We start from the raw sequence: 18,072 nt of genomic DNA on the forward strand, positions 1-18,072 counted from the left end.
AAGGCCACCACAGAACACAGGCCCGCCGACCCCTCGGGGAAAAAGGGGGCCACAGCCAAGTGAACGTGAGAACCACTTCTCGTCTTGGCCCTGTCAGAGATACGCCATCCCGACCCAGCGCTTCCCAAACTTAGCGGCTGTGGAACCCCTTCTCTGGGAACACCGATGGATTTTCCAGGGAACCGACATTTTGGGGAACAGTGCCATGGCGTGAGTTTACGCCACTCTCACTTCCTTCTCAGGGGCTGCTTTTGTTCTGAGGAGGGAATCGCTGTCTCCCAGGAAAGGGTCTCAGGCAGGAACCAGGGGCCAGGGAGAAGCACCGGGCACATGGGGAGAAGCCGCCCTGGCCCCCCGGGGGGAGTGGCCCCGCAGTCACCTCTCATGGGGCCCGGGACGTCCCCGCCCCTCTTCTTCAGCTCCCCATAGCAGCCGTCGCAGACCTTGGCCAGCCGGTCCTTGAGGTACTTCAGAGGGTACTTGTTCCGCGAGCAGTTCCGGCACACGATCTGCAGGCCCGTTTGGACACACGTGTCTGAGCGCCCCCCGCATACATGCAGAGAAAGTGGCACCCTCTGCCCTGCCAGCTCACGGCCTCACCTCCTCGGGCCGCCCCACGGATTGGTCGCGGGGCTCTGCCACATCTCCCTGCTTTTTCAGCACAGGCTGCATCGTGCTTCTGTGCAAATGTTCACCTGCTTTTCAGGTGATACGGTGCCCTATATTTCTACCCTCCCGGGACAATAACCGTGTGTTAGGGACCCTCCCTGTCCCGTGAATGTGGCCCCATGCGAAGTCTCTGAAGAGATTATTTCAGGTGAGACCTAATTGTATCAGGTGGGTCCTACTCCAGCAAGGCTGGTGTCCTTCTAAGAGAGGCCATCTGGAACAGGTGCGAGGATCAGATGCCACGTGTGGAGGCAGAGACTGAGTTAAGCTACACCGAGGTGCGCCATCGGCCCCGGGGAGCCACTGCCAGAACCCAGACGCCAGCGGCAGCGTGGCCCTGCGGCCCCGAGCAGCCCCCAGGACCCCCGAGCAGCCCCCAGGAGTAGACGGCAGATTGCTGCTGCTTACACCTGTGGTCCTTTGAGGAGCAGCTCTGGCAGAGCAAGACGGCGCCTTCTGAGGAGGCGGGGGTGCCCCGGGATGGCCCGATATTGGGAACCCTGGTCTGAGGAGCTCAGTCAGTGGGGGTCATAACCCAGTAGCCGCTGGCCCGCCCTGACCGTCCCGGTGGGCGTGGACACCCATCCCTCCCGTCCCAGCCCCCAGGGACACCCTCGCCCGCAGGGCGGCTCACCTTGCCGCACGCGTGGCAGTGATGACGCCGCAGGGTGAGGGAGAAGTCGCAGCCGCAGTTCATGCACATCATGACGTGCGTGACGGGCACCAGGGTGGGGGGCCTCTCCCCCAGGCTAACCCCCAGCCTCTCCCGGATCTGGAGCAACGGAATCAGGTGAGCAGGGCGGGCGGGACCCCGGCTGGGTGGGTGGCCCGCGTCAGCCCCGCCCACGGGGCCTCAGGCTCCTCCCCCGTGTGCACGTGCAGAGGGCGGGGCGCGCACGTGCGGAGGGCGGGGCGTGCACGTGCGGAGGGCGGGGTGGCTTCTATCTCCACGCGCCCTTCCTGCGCCCGGCTGGCGGGATTCTGATCTCGGGTCAGAAGCCGAGCCAGGCCGTGCGGCAGCCAGGGACGCCGGGCTCCGGGACTGCACGGGCGGCTGGTGGGACACGACGGCGGGCGCTGTGCTGGGGTGGGGGGGAGGGGTGCCTGGCGGGGGGAGGGGCTGAGGAGGGGGCCCAGGGCCACCAGGAAAGGAGCCGCACTGCCCCCCCCCCCCCGGGGGGAACCGCACTGCGCGGCCCGGGGGCAGGCGGGGCAGCCCTCACCTCCACGCTGTGGTGGAACGCGGCCAGGGCCTGCGCCTCGTAGTCCTCCGGCACGGCTCTGCTCAGGCAGCTGCACCACTCGTCCCTCTCTGCGCAGGAGCTGCGGGCGCGGGCGGGGTGAGCCCAGGGCGGGAACAGGTGCCGCCTCTCCCCGAGCCCCAGCCCCAGCAGCAGGCAGGCCGAGCCCCCAATCTCAGCACGGCCACTTATCAGCAGGGAGACGGTGGGCAGGTTATTTGCCCTCCGGGCCTGGTTCTTCATCCGAATAGCAACAATATCTATCTCCCTCCAGAACAATGAAGATGAAATGAGATGTGGGACCTGAAAGCATTTTGTATTAAATGGCGAAGCACCGTGCAAAAGCAGGGTGGGTAGAAGGAGACTCAGGGGGCTTTTCGGACCCCAGGGCATCCCGGGAAGCCTGCACTGCCCCTAAGCCCCCCCCTCCCCCACCTCTGGGAGGGTGCTGCCGGCCCACAGTTCAGGGGTGCGTGGCAAAGGTCAGCATCCCAGTCCCTCCGGCTTCCCCCTCCTGTCCCCACTGAGCGGTCCAGGCACTCGCTCATCACTAACAGACTTTCCAGGTCCCTCAGCGCTTCCTCAGCTGAGAGAGTCACAGTGGGGGCCCGGTGCAGGGCACCGGGGCGGGCAGCTGGGCGGAAATGCTCACAGTGACCACTAGGTGTCGCCCCCACCCCTCACATCAGCAACCTGACCCCAACGGCCTGGGCCAGGCAGGGACCAGACTGGCCTGCCAGGCGGCGAGGCTGGCTGGGTGTGGCAGGTCGTTCTGGCCTTCAGAGGCTGAATTGGCATGGTGGGCAGCCAGATGCCCTGTCCCTAAACGGAGATGTCTGGGTCCTGCTGTCCCCTAGGAGCTGAAACATGAGGGATCTGGGCCAACAGGAAAGCCAGAAGGTAACCTGCCTGTCACAGGCCAAAGGGCAGCACTCCTGCCTAGGGGGAGAAGGGCAGCCCCCCCGAAAGCCCGAGTGGGGTGGTACCCCTCCAAGAGCTGGCCAAACAAAACTATACCCTGCTAGACCCTCACGCCCCTGATTATACCAAGAAGTAAGGAAAGATGCCATGGAAGCCAGTCCAGATACCACCTCTTCCAGGAAGCCTTCCCTCACTACCCCAGATGGGGCGGTCAATCCTGGAGATCTCCAAGGCACCTCCATCCCCCCGGGCAGTAGATCACAGTGGGTAAGAGCTCTGGGTCACATAATACCCGGTTCAAGCCCCAGGTGTGCTCAGGTAGCTGTGTGCACCCTGCCTAGGTCTCAACTCCCCTTCCACGGCGGGGGGACAGTGGGGACTAAAGGAGGCACTGCGCGCAACATGCTCGGCACCATGCCTGGGCCCGGCCGGGATTCAGCTCGTGCCACTGTCGTCGAGACTGCTATTAATTACTACCGCAGTCACTGCTCTGTATTACAACCAGGTCGTAACTCTCCTACCAGAATGTGGACTCCGACTAAGCAAAAAAACCAAGGTCTAAACCATTTGTGTTTCAGCACAGGACCTGGTACCAAGGGGCTGCTGACCAATGCTTAAGAGTAAATGTCCCATGTCAAGCTCAGAGCAACCACACCCGGGCAGAAGGACGAGCTTTCACACGAAGGGCCACGCGCTAGACACCCCCACCGTGCACGGCTCTGCAGCAAGCCTTGCCCGGCAGGGGCCGCGCTTCCTGGGATTCTGAGCCCCCAAGAGTTGTCTTGCTCCAAAAGAGGGAGAAGGGGAAGCCCTAAAAGGCCTTTGAAACAAGCTACCGAGGGACCCTTAGGCAACCTGCAGAAAATGCCGACGTTTCTGGTAGGAAGGCTGCATTTTCTTTTCTCCCCCACCCCCCAACAAGGAAAGATAAATGAGGAATGCCTCCTTTTTCCTCTCACTTCCTTGCATTCCAGTGTAAAAGCTGACACGACACTTGATGAACTGAAGTGCACAAAACATTGCTTGCTACTCACTGTTGGGGACTGGGTTATGAAAGCCCAGAAAAACATGTCCTTAATCCGTTCCTGTGGGTGTGAACCCACTGTAAAGGGGACCTTTTGAAGACCCTAAACGGAATCGCTTTGGGCTTTACCCTGGATTGCTTTATCTCCTTTATCAGCAGAGGGAATCTGATGGAGAGAGAAGCCACCCTGTGCAGCCAGAAGCAGCAGGTCTAGGGAATCCAGAAGAGAAAGGAGAAGATGCTGCCATAGGCATGGCCGTGTGCAGGAAGAGCCAAGGAACCCCGGGGCTGCCACCCAGCCCCGGAGCGTGAAACTCCTGCCCTTCAGCCCGCCAACTGCATGGAATTTGTTTCAGCAGCCGGGGGAATTAGGCACTTGCCTTTTAAAGGTTTGGTATAGTGTAAAGGCCCGATAAGCTGTGAAGGGTTTTAGGAATGTTGAGCTGTTGTTACTGTTATATTTAAACAATGGGCTCTAGAAACCCCAGAGCTTATGTATAAAATTTTATGTGTATCATTTTCTGGGGGAAGAAGCCATAGTTTTATCAGAAGAAAAAGTCCTTTGATGCAAAAACTAAAACGCAGCGGTTCCTTTTGCACCTTTAAAATGTAGTCCCTCCCTCCCCCCTCCCGCCCGCGCGTACCTGGCAGACAGCGTCAGGCAGGCCTCGGGAGTCTCGATCTTGAGCGCGTAGGGCACTTTGTCCATCACGGGGCGGCTGACCTGAAACCCACAGCAGCCCCTGAGCGGGCTGGCGGGAGGACAGCAGCCACCAGCAGGCCCTTCGGGAGGCCGGCGCGGGAAGGGCCCGCTCTCCCGTCTGACCCGGGTTCCCTCCTCTGTAAGGGGCAGATGCTGAGGGGGGGCCCTGGCTGCCCAGCCCCCTCCTCACCCCACAAGGGCACGGCGCCCCTCAGGGCCGGGCCTCAGCAGCCCTCGGGCCCACAGTCAGGTCGCAGGAGCGCGTCCTGTGACCGCTCTCTCCCAGAGGCCTTCTCTCGCAGGCTTCTCGGGGATCCTTCGGTTAAAAATGCGAACAAACCTTCCCACTGAGGAAGGCGTTTCCTTCTTCCTTTCCTCCAGGTTGAAGAGCCCACGGACTCCTAAAATGCCTCTCGCCGCTCTCCTCACCTCAGTCCTCAGATCCACCGACCGTCCTCTCTCCCCTCTCAGCAGTCTGCCTCTACCCCATCCCCACACCGTGCCAGAATTAACTTCCAGAAGCTTCCACCTTTGAAGCCCTCGAGAGCCCCATCAGCCCCACATGGGCTGGGCCACACGTAACCAGAGCGCCTTCCCAGCCTCCACCAGGAGACCTTCCAGCTGGGCTGGTATCGCTCTCAAGTTCACGCAAGAAATGTTTTCCAACGCTTGCTTGTTTCCCACCTCCCAGCCTCTACTTAGGAATTTTCCTCCTCCTAGATAGAAGGCCCTTCCCTCTCTCCTGTTCCCATTAGTTCAAATATCACCCACTTGACAGAACTTAGCTCCCCTCCTCCAGGAAGCCCTCCCTAACTACCTGCAGCATCAACCTACAATTTAATTCTGTTTCCTGGGGCCTCTGTCTTCACCGCTGGTCTGTGCACTCCTAGAAAAAGCTGGGATGCTGTCTCCTTCTCCCTGGGGTCTCCTCTTCCCCCCCGCGCCCAGTGGGACCTTGCGCCAGACATTTTTACCTTCATGCTGGCCACCGCCAATGTGTTCTTCAGCCGGTACTTCCCATCCTTCTGGGGATAAGTGTACAGGAGCACATCGCTCATCTGGGTAAAAAGGAAAACCTGGTAAGATGCTTCTTGGCCCCAGAAGGCTGCTCCAGGATTCCGTCCATGGAGGAGCCACTGAGCTCCCTCCCCAGCAGGGATGCAAAAACATCCTGTGTCACCGTGAGCCCCTTCCCCCCAGTTCCACCCCAGGTAGATTCCGGAGGGATAAATCCATATGCCCACACGCAGGCGCACGGCTTTACTGTAATAGCCCAAACCAGAAACAGCCCAAACGTCCACCAACGAGTGAGTGAATAAGCAGTGTGGTAGCAACATACCCTGGAACACTACACAGCAACCAGAGGAACTAACTGCGGAAACACGCAACAACGGGATGGATCTCAAACCATAAGGAGCGAAAGAGGCCAGGCACACCAGCATACAGACACTGTGTGACGACATTTACATGAAGTTCAGGCAACACTCATCCATCCATAGTGATAAAATCAGGCCAGTGGTGGTCCCGGGCAGGGGTGGGGAAACTAACTGGCAAGGGGTCGCCAGAGGGCTTTTTTGGGATGGTGGAAATGTTCTGTATCTTGACCCAGGTTGTGGTGATACACATTTTCCAAACTTGATGACGTGTACTTAAAGCCAGGGCATTCTACTCTCTGTAAATTAAACCTTGATAAAATATAGCTAAGGGAGGGAGGCTGAGAGTGTGGGTGGATGGAAAGAGGAAGGGAAGGGGGAGAGAGCAAGGGAAAGACAGAAGGTGGGCGGGAGGGCGGGAGCTCTGAGGACACAGGCCCAGGGTCCAGTAGCTCCAGTGCTCAGTCAACATCTGTTGAATAACCTGCTGAAACTCCCCCGCCATGCAGGGCGCAGGGGAAGAGACAGAAAGCAAGTGGCTTCACTTCCGTAGGACGGTATCTCTGTACGGCTAACAGGTGCCAGGTTTGAGAAACACTCACCCCAGGGTGGTGCCCAGGCTGCAAACCCTGAGCTGGTGCCGTAGCTGCTGCACGACTGGGGACAAGTGAGCCTCAGCCTCTTCGCCTGCGAAACGGGAACCAGCCCTGCCCTCACCTGCTTCTGGGTGTAAGGCCTCTTTGCCTGGAAGCCAACTTTACCCAGGGCCGTGTGACACTGAGCAGGACAGGGCGTCTCAGCGCCGGATAGAGCGAGCGCTCAGGAGCTATGCTTCTTCCCTTCCTCTCCCCCTCCGGGTGGCATTTGCTGATGGAGCAGAGAGGATGACTTTTCCCATCAGCAGCTCTTCTTAGGACCCCAAAGTCCCAGCTACAGCAGTGGAGGAGACCTGGGTGCCGGGAGACCTGTGTGACCTCAGGCAACCCCTTCTCCCTAAATGGGGTCAGATCATGCCACATGTGTGCAAGGGGCTGGCTGGTAACCCTTTTAGGTTCTGCAGGCCTGTCTCTTGCACCTACCCAACTCCACCTTGTACAGCCAAAGCTGGCACAGATGTTATGTAGTTGAACGTGTATGGCTGTGTTCCAGGGAAACACTGTTAATAAAAACGGGCTGCAGACTGACTTTGATTAGAAGGCCCCTGGAAGAGTTTCAAAGCCTCTTCCTGATCTGCCCTTCAAAATGACAACAGGAACCGAGCGCGGAAGCTTACTCTTTGACAGGCCCTGGCCTAAGCATTTGACATGAATGATCTCCATGAAACGTGCCTCCCATCCTATCAGGCAGGCACTATTATTATCATGTCCAATTCACAGAGGGAGAAACTGAGGCACAGGGAGGCTAGGCAACTTGTCCAGGGCTGCAAAGCTAGCAGGTGGTGGAGCTAGAGTTCTGAATGGACGAGTGTGTCTCTTTTGTATGTTCAGGTTTGTGCATGTGTGTGTCAGGGGAAGGGAGAGTCTTGGGGAGTCCTGGCCTGAAGTGGGGACAATGACCGAACCCGGCACAGAGCCTTGGTCACAAACGCCTCCCAGCCCTCGGGAACTGACCTGTGCAATTCCTCCAGGAGGTCCCAGGCTTCTTCCTACGGCCCCTGGCGCATCTGCTGCCATGGCAACTGCCCTGGGCACCCTGAGGCTTATCAGTGGTGCAGGTGGCTGCTGCTCCTAATTGCCCAGGAGCTGGTGGGGATTCTCCCACCGTCTTCAAAGTTTATGTTTTGCAGCCCCGTTTTGGAGGAAGGAGGAGGAATTCTTCACAAAGGGTAGAGGGACTTTCCCACAGTAACAAGCCACCGGTGGGAGCCCCGTCGCCAGGCCTGGGCTGCCGGGGATGTTGGGCCACAGCGGGAACCCGTGCGCTGCATCACGGAAAGCCCCGCGCAGGAGGGGGCAGTGCCCTCGCTCTGTTCTGCACTTAAGAGGATTTCATGGAACCAGCACCTTATGAGGAAGAAATGTTCTTCCTAGCTTGACTGCAAATGTGTGGGAACGGATGGAGTCGATGGTCAGACATTACGGTGAGCAGAACTAACACGGCTGGCGGGGATTGGGGCTGAAAGGGGCAGTTCAGGGGTGCAAATGTCAGCTGAAAGAAAGCTAGAGAATAATCTAGGGACTGAATAACGCAGTGAACCCGAAGGTAGATGAGGGTTGTGGTCAATAAAACAAACACAAGCATATTCTTCTCTAAACTAGAACACAGGTACATCACTATGACAAGGTGGTAAGAATACAGTGATGCAGGGGAAAAACTCAATTAGCGTAACATGGACTACAGTTAACAGCGACATGGTCATATCCTTACATCAACGTCAAAGAAGGTACTACATATCAACACTCAGAGAGTCAAAAAAGGGGATCTGGGATTTTTCCTTTTGGACGAAGGAAAATGTTCAAAGGTTTACGGAGGTGAGGACTGCACAAATCTGTGATGAAGGTGAGAGCCACTAAGGGGACACTTAGATACAATACACAAGGCATGGGGCTGTATAACACAGTGAACCGTGTGGAAGACGCACTGTGGTTAGCAGGACAAATAACAAATGCACAATATTAATCCCTGGTGGTAAGTATACGGGGTGTCTGGAAAAAATATACCACGTGTACATTAGGGACCGTAGTTAGTGGTGAGAGTCTCATGACCTCTCATAATCTGTAGCAAATGTTCCACAACAACGAAAGGTGCTGGTGGAGGGGTGATGTTGGGAATTCTGCACATTATGCATGATTGTTTCATAAGCTCGCAACTTCTCTACTTAAAAAAATGATTAAAAAAAAAAAAGAATAAAGGGCCAATATTTGCCAGATCATCTGATTTTCTAAGTATACAATAAAAAAAAAAAGAAACATTCTTCCTTAGGAGTACCTGCCATGGCGCTCGCTGGTTCAAGAGGCTGTCTGGCTGTCCTTCTCCCATCTGTGCCTCCATCTGGTATCTGCTAATACCTACTGAGTTGCCAGTGCTGGGACAGAGAGGAGAGCCAGGTTGCCCCGTGGGGAGCTTACAGCTTAATATTAACAGGAGAATCAGAGACGCAGGCCTATCAACAAGACTGAGTGGGAGAAATGCTGTGATGAAGGGCCGCAGTAGATGCTAGGGGGAGGGAAAGATAGTTGGGAGGATGGTGGGGGAAGGAGAGGGACTTCCTGTAAGAGGTGGCATTTGAGCACGGCCTGAAGGATGACCTGGAGTTTGCAGGGAAGAGAAGGGCAGTTCTCCAAGAGCCTTGTGTATCTGAGGGACAGTGAGCAATTCAGAGTGGCAGGAGCACAAAGTCAGGGCAGGTATGGCAGAGGAGGTTGGGTGAGGATAGGCTGAAGGTTGCATCTTTGAAAAAGGCACAGAGACGAGCCAGGCACGGGCATGGCTGCAGGAAGTGGCCAGATGGGGAATGGTTGGAGGGAGGATCAGGACAGAGCTCGCTCTGATCCTGCTGCCCCTTCTGTTGTCAGGAGACATTCTCATCCCCATAATAAAGATAAGGGAACTGAGAAGTGACAGGCCTTGCTCGCAGCCAGCGTCGGAGCTGGGATCTGAACCCAGGTGACTGACTCTGAAGCCCACACCCTCACCCCCATCTTCTCTTTAGTCCCTGACTCTCCTGGCTCTCCTCTTTGCTCCCACATTTCACTGAGATTATCTCCATACCATCCTCAAACTTATATCCAAAACTGTCTGTTTAGCTGTTTGCCTTTCCCATTAACCAAGTTAAGGGGAGGGAATGTGATTTACATTCCCTTGTTTCCAGTATGGAAAGTGCTCAGTAAATATCTGAAACAGTTGTGAAGCATCTACTTGGAGCCTATTAACTATGACTTCCCACAATTCTTTTTTATCCCTGCTACAGTTTTCTTTTAAGTCCCCATAACACATCTTAGGTTCAAACGACCAGCATCTCCAATTCCAAAGAGAGTCTACTCTTACCCCAAAGGGACTGATAGGAGGGTTTCTGGTTTCTCCCTGAAACAACCCCTACCTTAGCTGGTGCTTGCAAAACTATCCCAAAAATAATAATAATAACAATGAGAAGAAGAAGAGGAAAAGGGAAGGTGGAGGAGGATATGATTTACATATAGTTAACGGTTAATATGTTGTTGGGCATTAAATCACGTCCTCCCTGAAACCATATTCTTAATATTAATCTGTACCCCTGTGGGAATAAACCCATTTGCAAAGAGGACCTTCTGAAGAAGTGATTATTAGTTAAGGTATAGTCTCATTTGTAAACAGGATCTTGGAAGAGCCCATTTTGGATAAAGCCACATTTAATCAGGGTGGGTCTTAATCCAGATTACTGGAGGTTTTATAAAGAGGGGAAATCCAGACAAAGTCAGACAAAGCCACAGGCAGAAGCTAGAACTCGGTAGTCAGTGAAAACCAGGAGAGCAGACACAGGGCAAAGAGAAAAGATCATGTGATGGAGGATGGCCGTCACCAGAAATACCACAGACTTTGGAGAAAGCTAGCCCTGCCAATACCTCGATGTTGGACTTCTAGCCCCTGAAACTGAGAGACAATAAAAACTTGTTGTTTAAGCCAACATGATATGTGGTATTTGTCATAGCATCTCATGCAAACTAAGACATTACATTATTATTATTTGGCTAAAATTTTTATTGTGGACATATATCCCATTTAACCATTTTAAGGGTACAATTCAGTGGCAGTAATTACTTTTACCATGCTGTGCTGCCATCACCAACCTTCCATTGCTCAAACTTTCTCATCACCCAAAACAGAAACTCTGTACCCCAAGAACAATAACTCCCATTCCCCCTCCCCACTAACCTCTGGTAACTTGTAAGCTACATTCTTTCTATTAACCTGCTTATTCTAGGTATTTCATATAAGTGGAATCGTGCTGTCCTTTTGTATGTTGCTTACTGCAGTCAATGTGATGGCTTCAAGGCTCATCCATGCTGTAGCATGGATTAGAACCTCATTCCTTTTTTACAGCTGAGGAATATTTCTTGTATGGACATGTTCACATGTAATCCTAACCAGAAAGGCTTCCCAGCCTGCAGCAGGTGCACTACACACAGTCGCAAGAAACGACAGCGAAAAGTGAAGGAGCAGGGAGAAAAATTACACCCGGTGGACAGAAGAACTTAAAAGGCACAGCAACTTGGGGGTCACGGGACTGGGGTTCGATAGCCACAGAATGTTGATATTACTATTTGCTAGGTATGCTGGTGCACAAGAAGGTGGCTGTAAATCATCAAAAAAAATTAAATTATACCCCGTTTCCTGTGGCAACAGTGCTGCTGTGGGGTGACCACCGGGGCTCCCTGTCCTGGGCCTCCACCACCAACCTGCTGGGAGGCTTGGCCAAGTCAACGTTCTCTTCCGGGCCTCGGCTTTCTCACGCGTTACGCAAGGCAGTTGAATCAGACAGTTATTCCCAGTTTAAGACTTTCCCGGTTGTTGGATGCTCAAGATGGGTACGTGGGTAATTCAGTGTGGCAACATTCCATCCACCGTCATTCACGTAACAACCGTACGAAGGGCTGTGGTTTCCCAGGTCTAAGCTCCCAGCTTTCTGGAAAGCTCAGCCATACACAGGGGCGCCGTCCTAAGGATTCTGCTCTCTTCTCCCCTGCTTTCCTTTTGGCTTGAGCCTGAGTGCTGGCCCTGGAAACTTTCACAGAACGTGACCGCCCCGGGGCTCACTTTTGGAACCGGGTACTTACCAGAAACAGGTGCCGTGGGCGTCGGTTCTTGCCCGTGACTTTCATCAGGGTCCCTTCCTTCAGAAACTCCTGTGGCGAGAGAAGCAGACCTCGCCGATCAGGCTGGGTCTCCCCCTGTTCCGAGGAAAGGGGGGCGGGCACAGTATCTTCCCCTTATTGGCAGGGACGGGGAGGGAGGCTGTTGAGTGGGGACTCGGGTGACAGTGCTCCCGGAGTACCAGAGGCCAGCTTATGGGCGACCTCGCAGCTGATGAGAGATGCTTCGCAGGTGCGAGAGCAGCCGCTGGAGGCGGTGCCGCATCCGCTGCCACCGAGGACCGTCCCATGCCCCAGCGACTGTCCTGGCACAGCGCTCCGAACAACGGCCCTGGTTTGCTCCCTCAGAAGGTTTGGCACAGCAGTGGAAGACCTGTGCGCGGCCCCTGTCACTTTGGAGGCTACAAATGGATGCTTAATAAACGTTGATGGAAATGGTGACCCAGGCCCGAACGTGATTTTACAGGACGGTCTCCCGAGCACAAACTGTCACCTCTCCGTCTCTTGTCCTTCATGGACCGTAACAGGTAATGAACATATGTTTGACTCTATACTGAGCTGAGTTTTATGTTTCCCATTGGGATGCTTAAAAATGCGGAAACTTGCCTTTTGAAGATTTTACTTTCTCCCAGAATGCCTTGTTGAGGCTCTGGTGAGAGTTGTCCTGCTTTCCCAGAAACTCTGGATGAAAAGTATCTGGGGTGTCTTCTCTTCGGGGTGAAGAGAATCACAGGGAACACGGGACCCAACTGGCACCACTTACTGCAAAGCCCCGAGAGCAGAGGCAGAATACGGGGGCGCGGGGGCAGCCGCGGCCCGGGGTGGGCCCCCCGCCGCCTCCCTCCGTGGTAAACAGCACCTGCGGCCAGGCCCGTCTGGGCCAGCGCGGCTGAACAATGGGGCTTATCGGAGCCCCGCCCGCCTGCCCGCCAGCCCGCGGTGCCCCTGCCCCGCGCCGCACTCACCCGTCCTGGCTGCAGGAGATCCCCTTGGCCCCGAACGCTGTGCTCGATGTGCACCAGCTTCTGCAGGTTTTCCTGCGGGCGGCAGCAGGAGAGGGGGGGAGATGGTCAGGGCAAGGGTCTTATCCTCTCGGTAAGGGTGGCGCTGCTTCCGTCTCCGAGGAGCTAAAAGGAGCCCAGCAAGGCCTCTTCCTGTCAAGAGCAGGGCTGGGGCTGGAGCCCAGGCCTGCCGGACGCCAAGCTTTGGCCATCCAGAGTCAGCAAGTCTCTTTGGACTTAGGCTCTGACGCCGCCATCCTTCTGGGGACGGTGCTGTGGCTTCCCCGTGCCGTCCCGCGCCTGGCTGTCTCCGGGCTGCTACTCCTTCTCTAAGCCTGTGTCCCTTCGAAGGCCCGGAGCACGTGGTGACAGATGCCCACGGCTGGACACACCGCCACTGGAGGAAACTGCGTCTGCTCTCCTTGAAGCCCCACGGTTAGAGGAGTAAGTGTGCCTGGGGATCGTCGGTCCCTCAGTGGGTGACCCTAACCCCGTGAAGTGACAGGCCTGCCGTTCCTCTGCACAGCGCCCCACAAAATTAAAAATAACCGTGATCACAAACTGAGCACCGACTGTATGCTGAGGCCTTTGCTAGGCGCTTTATGTCCGTGGTCTCACCGAGGCCCTGCACGACCCCGTGGGACGTGTCCCTTGAACTTTATGCAGCAAGGTCAGGTTCTAAGGTTAGCTGATCAGGCAGAAACTGGGTGCGGAGAAACCACCTTGAAAAGCCATTTGTTTGGGGGGCATGAAATTCTGCACACCCTGAAGCAACAGGGCCGCTTCTGCATGCGATGTAGAAAGCTGCAAGAGAACACGATGGCCATGCTCGCCAGGAGGAAAGGCCAGCTAATCTATAAAATCATAACTCTCCTTAAGCGAAGCAGAGAACAATCAAGTGAACTGCATTTCAAAGGCATCCAGGCCCCTCCAAGGAGTTACCGCAGGAACTGTCATACCTCTGCTAATGCACAGGAGGAAGGGGTGGTTGGCATGAAAGAGCGACAAAAGAAAGCCGCTAAAATGTTAATGAATTCTTAAAGGTCAAGTGGGGGCCAGTGTGACAGTTTGGAATAACAAGAGCCCCAGGCCGGAGGGACCCCTGCCGGAGGACCCCTGCCTTCACTTGCCTGCTCTCCTCCACAGGTCTCCACCCCCAGCTCCTAGGAAGGAGGGGCGGGCGCAGGGCAGGAGAAGAAAGAGCCTGCGGTGCAGACTAGCGAGCCGCCACCAGGGGGGCTGGCACAAACCCGCCCCTTCCCCAGACCCCTCTCTCCTACAAAGCAAGAAGCTTCAGGGCTGGGGGAGAGGCAGGAAATCTTCCCACTTCCAGAGCCTGAAGGTAATGAGGGTAACGGCAAAACCCAAAGCCAGCTCCATTACTGCCGAGGCCGACTCCACCCCAGCACTAACTGCGTGTCCCCAAAACAGGTGTGTCCATTTCTGGGACTAAATACTATTTACCTCAGTTCTGTATAGTTCTTCTATAAATAATACTTGGCATTTGATTTTTGAAAAGTATGAGAAACCCAAAGAAGCAAGAAAAAAGCACCTCATTGTCAACAAAGCATTCAAGAAAACCAGACTGGATAGTGACACAGATGTTGGACCTATAAGACAGGGCATTTAAAAATAACTATGACTGATATGTCAAAGGATCTAGTGGAAAAGTGGACAATATGCATAAGCAGATGGAGAATTTCAAGAGAGACAGAAACTATAATAAAGAGTCAAAGGGGGGAAATGGGTGTGGCTCAACCAATTGGGCTCCCGTCTACCATATGGGAGGTCCAGGATTTGATGCCCAGGGTCTCCTGGTGAGGCCAAGCTGGCCCATGTGGAGGGCCCACCCATGCGGGAATGCAGCCCTGCACAGGAGAACTGCCCTGCGTGGGAACACTGCCCAGCATGAGAAAGCTGCCCTGCACAGGAGTGCCAGCTGACAAAGCTGGCACAGCACAATGACTCAACAAGAGACACAGAGAAGAGAAAGTCAGAAGACGTAGCAGAACAGGGGAGCTGAGGCGGCACAAGAGAGTAATTGCCTCTCTCCCATTCCAGAAGGTCCCAGGATTGGTTCCTGGGGCCACTTAATGGGAATACAAGCAGACACAGAAGAACACACAGTGATTGAACACAGAATAGACAATGGGGTAAGAATTAAGAAAAAAAAAAAAAGGAGTCAAATGAAAATGTTAGAAATGAAAAAACACAACATCAGAACTGAAGAACTGCTTTGACAGACCTAGCAGCAAGTGAACACTGCTAAGGAAAGAATCAATGAACTTGAAGATAGGTCAGTAGAGATTACCCACACTGAGGAAAAAAGAGGGTGGGGAGAACAGAGCATTCAAGAACAATGGGACAATATGAAACATGCTAACAAAAGAGTAATTAGAGTCCCAGACAGAAGTGATGGAAAGAATAGGACAGAAAAAATATAAGAAGAAACAATACCTGAGAATTTTCCAAAGTTAATGAAAGGCAACAAACCATAGATCCAGGAAGCTTGAGAACTACACAAAGGGTAAAAATACAACCCCACCCACCAAAAAAACGACACACACATCAAATGCAAAATATGAAAAATCAAATACAAAGAGAAGATCATGAAGGCAGTCAGAAAAAAGGTCATATTACTTAAAGAAAGACAAAAATATAAATTACAGCATCTTTAAGGTATCAAAAGAAAAAAAATCAACCCAGATTTCTATAACCCAAGAAAAATACCTTTCAAATATGAAGGTAAATTGAATAATTAAGTGAATAGATGACAGATAGTGAGAGCCAGGTTTCTCACTGTTGACTGGGAATTTTCAGAAAAGCCAGAAAACAGGCTACAATGGTCCACGTGGTAATGGGTTAGAGTTGGTGATACCAGTGTGAACTCATATTTAGCTTAATATAGATCCAGATGGTTATACAGATACTCTCAATACACACACTTAGAAGCAGTGACACCCCATTAGCAATAAAGCACACCCAGCACCCAGCTCTTGGTTTCTAATATCATTCTCTAAATAAATGGACCAGGGATCCTTGGAGATATGGCTGGTTCTAGGTCTGGGGCAATAAATATACAAGATGAGCCTGGAGCATCCTATCAGAAACTAAGGAAATGCTTAAAATCAAATCACAAACAGTCCAAATTGATGGGGCATGTGAAAGGAGCACAGGAACCAATGGAAAGAGAACCCAGTGGCCAAAGTTGGAACATCCTGAGCAATGAAATAAATAAAGCAGTTTTGGATTATAACCCAAAGTAGAAAATAAATATCCATGAGTCTACACTGATATAAATAAATGATTGGATACATTAATAAGGAGGGGAAAAGAGACAAATCTCCCATGCAGAAGAATTCCAAATAATTTGTCATTACTCTACCTGGGGAAGGCTAACTCCCTCCTTTAGGTGTGGGCTGTACTGAGTGATTTCCTTCCAAAGAGTGCAGTATGGAAAGGTGTGTGTGTTGGGGTAAGAGGGACCTTTACAGTGACTAATATGACCTCAGCCAGGGGATCAAGGTCAATGTCAACAGTCATAAATCATGTTGCTAGTATGATGAAATGGACTTGACCTCTATAATCATGAGAAAACCACCAGACAAATTCCAGTAGGGCATCCTACAAAACAGCTGACTGGTGCTCCTCGAAACTGTCAAGGTCATCAAAAACAAGACAAGACTGAGAAATGGTCACAGCCAAGAGGCGGCTAAGGAAACATGGCAACTAAATGTAATGTGCTCCTGGATGGGATCCTGGGGCAGAAAAAGAACCTGAGGTAAAAACTAAGGCACTCTGAATACTGTAGGGACTTTTGTTAATTGAAACGTATCAATATTGATTCATTAATTGTGAGAAACCTACGCTACTAAAATGTTAATAGTAGAGGAAAACTGGGTGTGGAATGTTTGGGAACTCTCTGCGCTTTCTTCAAAGTTTTTCTGTAAATCTAAAACTGTTCTAAAAAATGAAGTCTATTAAAAAAGAAGGCTGAAATAAGGACTTTATCAGAAAATTAGTATATGCAGACTTTGCCATGTCTCCCAGTGCTCTCCTGGAGGGAGATACTTTATTCATACACTGTGGAGAAGAGGGCAATTAGTGGCTAATCTGCTTTAAAGCTTTGAAAGCTTGACCTTGTACCCAGCTGTGTGACGGGGATTCTTTTAGGGAAGTCTCCTGCGGCATATCTGAGTAAGTGTAGTTAAAGTCAAGGTACACCAGTCTTTGAGGAGTTCTCACTGCTGTCAAATCTGGGAACTAACTCCAAGCTTCTACATCTACAATTAATGGCACAACTCAGGTCTCGGTTCATTAAAAAAGCAAACGGTTCCTCTGTAAGTGTATGTGTGTGCTGTGCATGGGCAGGCAGAATGCAGACACGGGTTCACAAAAGAGCATGTGTGTGGGTCTGAGCCCTGTGTGACATGCACAAGGAAATCTGACCTGGTGGTTAAGCAAGACCCGAGTTCAAGTCCAGCTCTCAGATCCGGGACAAGGCAACGCATCTCTCCAAGCCGCAGCTTCCTTGCTTGTGAAGCTGGGCTGATAACACATCCCCTTGCAGGGCTGCTGGTGAGGATTAAGGGAAATCATGTTGATAAAGTATCTGGTGCCATGTCAGGCAAATGGCAGTACTCAAGAGGGGCAGCTATGATTATATGATGCGCCTGAATGCTATGAGGAAATCAATTACAACCTTTCCTGAAAACCTGGTAAGAATGACTCTTCCTACTTCAAAGATTTTTTCTATTCTGTCTTCTGGGCTGTCCCCAACTATCCCCTGTCCTCTATCAAAACAGGAGGGTATGGGGGGAGGGGGGGCGGAGTTCCTGGGTCTCAGCTCTTAAAATCATGCTCCCAGAAGCTCTTTGGTCACCTCATGTTGGAGCCAGCAGCTTTCTGTTACCAGGTTGTCCTTACATAATGTATTTACATTTTGGCCTGGCAATCAGCACTTCTACCCAAATGAGTCAAGTGGGAGCATTTCAAGCAGTGTGGCAGGTAGATATATGGGCCCCATTTTGGATGAGTTGGCTGGTGGGAACTTTGGCTCTTCCTATAAACCATACTGCTGGCTTAGGCTTTGTGAGAAGTTCTAGCAATGATGAATGCTGTCTCCTCCAGGAAGCCTTCTTTGATCTTCACAACCAATAAGTACTTTCCAAACTCTACTGTGGGGGCCCAAATGGCTTGTCTAAAAGGTGGAATGGCACCAAAAGACATATTTTTAAAGGACCACTCTGGCCGCAGGTAGAGAATGAGCAGTAGGGCTGTTCCAAAAGCCAGGAGGCAAGCATCCAAGCGGAGGGGACAAGGCCTGAGCTGGGGGAGTGGCCCTGGGGAAG

At 52.7% G+C, this 18,072-nt stretch overlaps 1 protein-coding gene across 2 annotated transcripts in view; it reads right to left on the reverse strand.

The window, feature by feature from the left end:
- FGD5 (FYVE, RhoGEF and PH domain containing 5) overlaps positions 1-18,072 on the reverse strand; it is a 138,322-nt gene that overhangs the window by 13,991 nt on the left and 106,259 nt on the right. For both annotated transcript variants that reach the window (XM_058288499.2, XM_058288500.2), the window contains 7 exons: positions 12,686-12,757; positions 11,685-11,753; positions 5,533-5,616; positions 4,500-4,579; positions 1,893-1,992; positions 1,304-1,441; positions 380-509 (listed from right to left, as the gene is read on the reverse strand). In XM_058288499.2, coding sequence (XP_058144482.1) covers positions 380-509; positions 1,304-1,441; positions 1,893-1,992; positions 4,500-4,579; positions 5,533-5,616; positions 11,685-11,753; positions 12,686-12,757 — 673 coding nt within the window. The remainder of the gene's footprint in view (positions 1-379; positions 510-1,303; positions 1,442-1,892; positions 1,993-4,499; positions 4,580-5,532; positions 5,617-11,684; positions 11,754-12,685; positions 12,758-18,072) is intronic.

This window comes from Dasypus novemcinctus, chromosome 26, assembly GCF_030445035.2.
Source record: "Dasypus novemcinctus isolate mDasNov1 chromosome 26, mDasNov1.1.hap2, whole genome shotgun sequence".
In the NCBI taxonomy this organism is placed as follows: domain Eukaryota; kingdom Metazoa; phylum Chordata; class Mammalia; order Cingulata; family Dasypodidae; genus Dasypus; species Dasypus novemcinctus.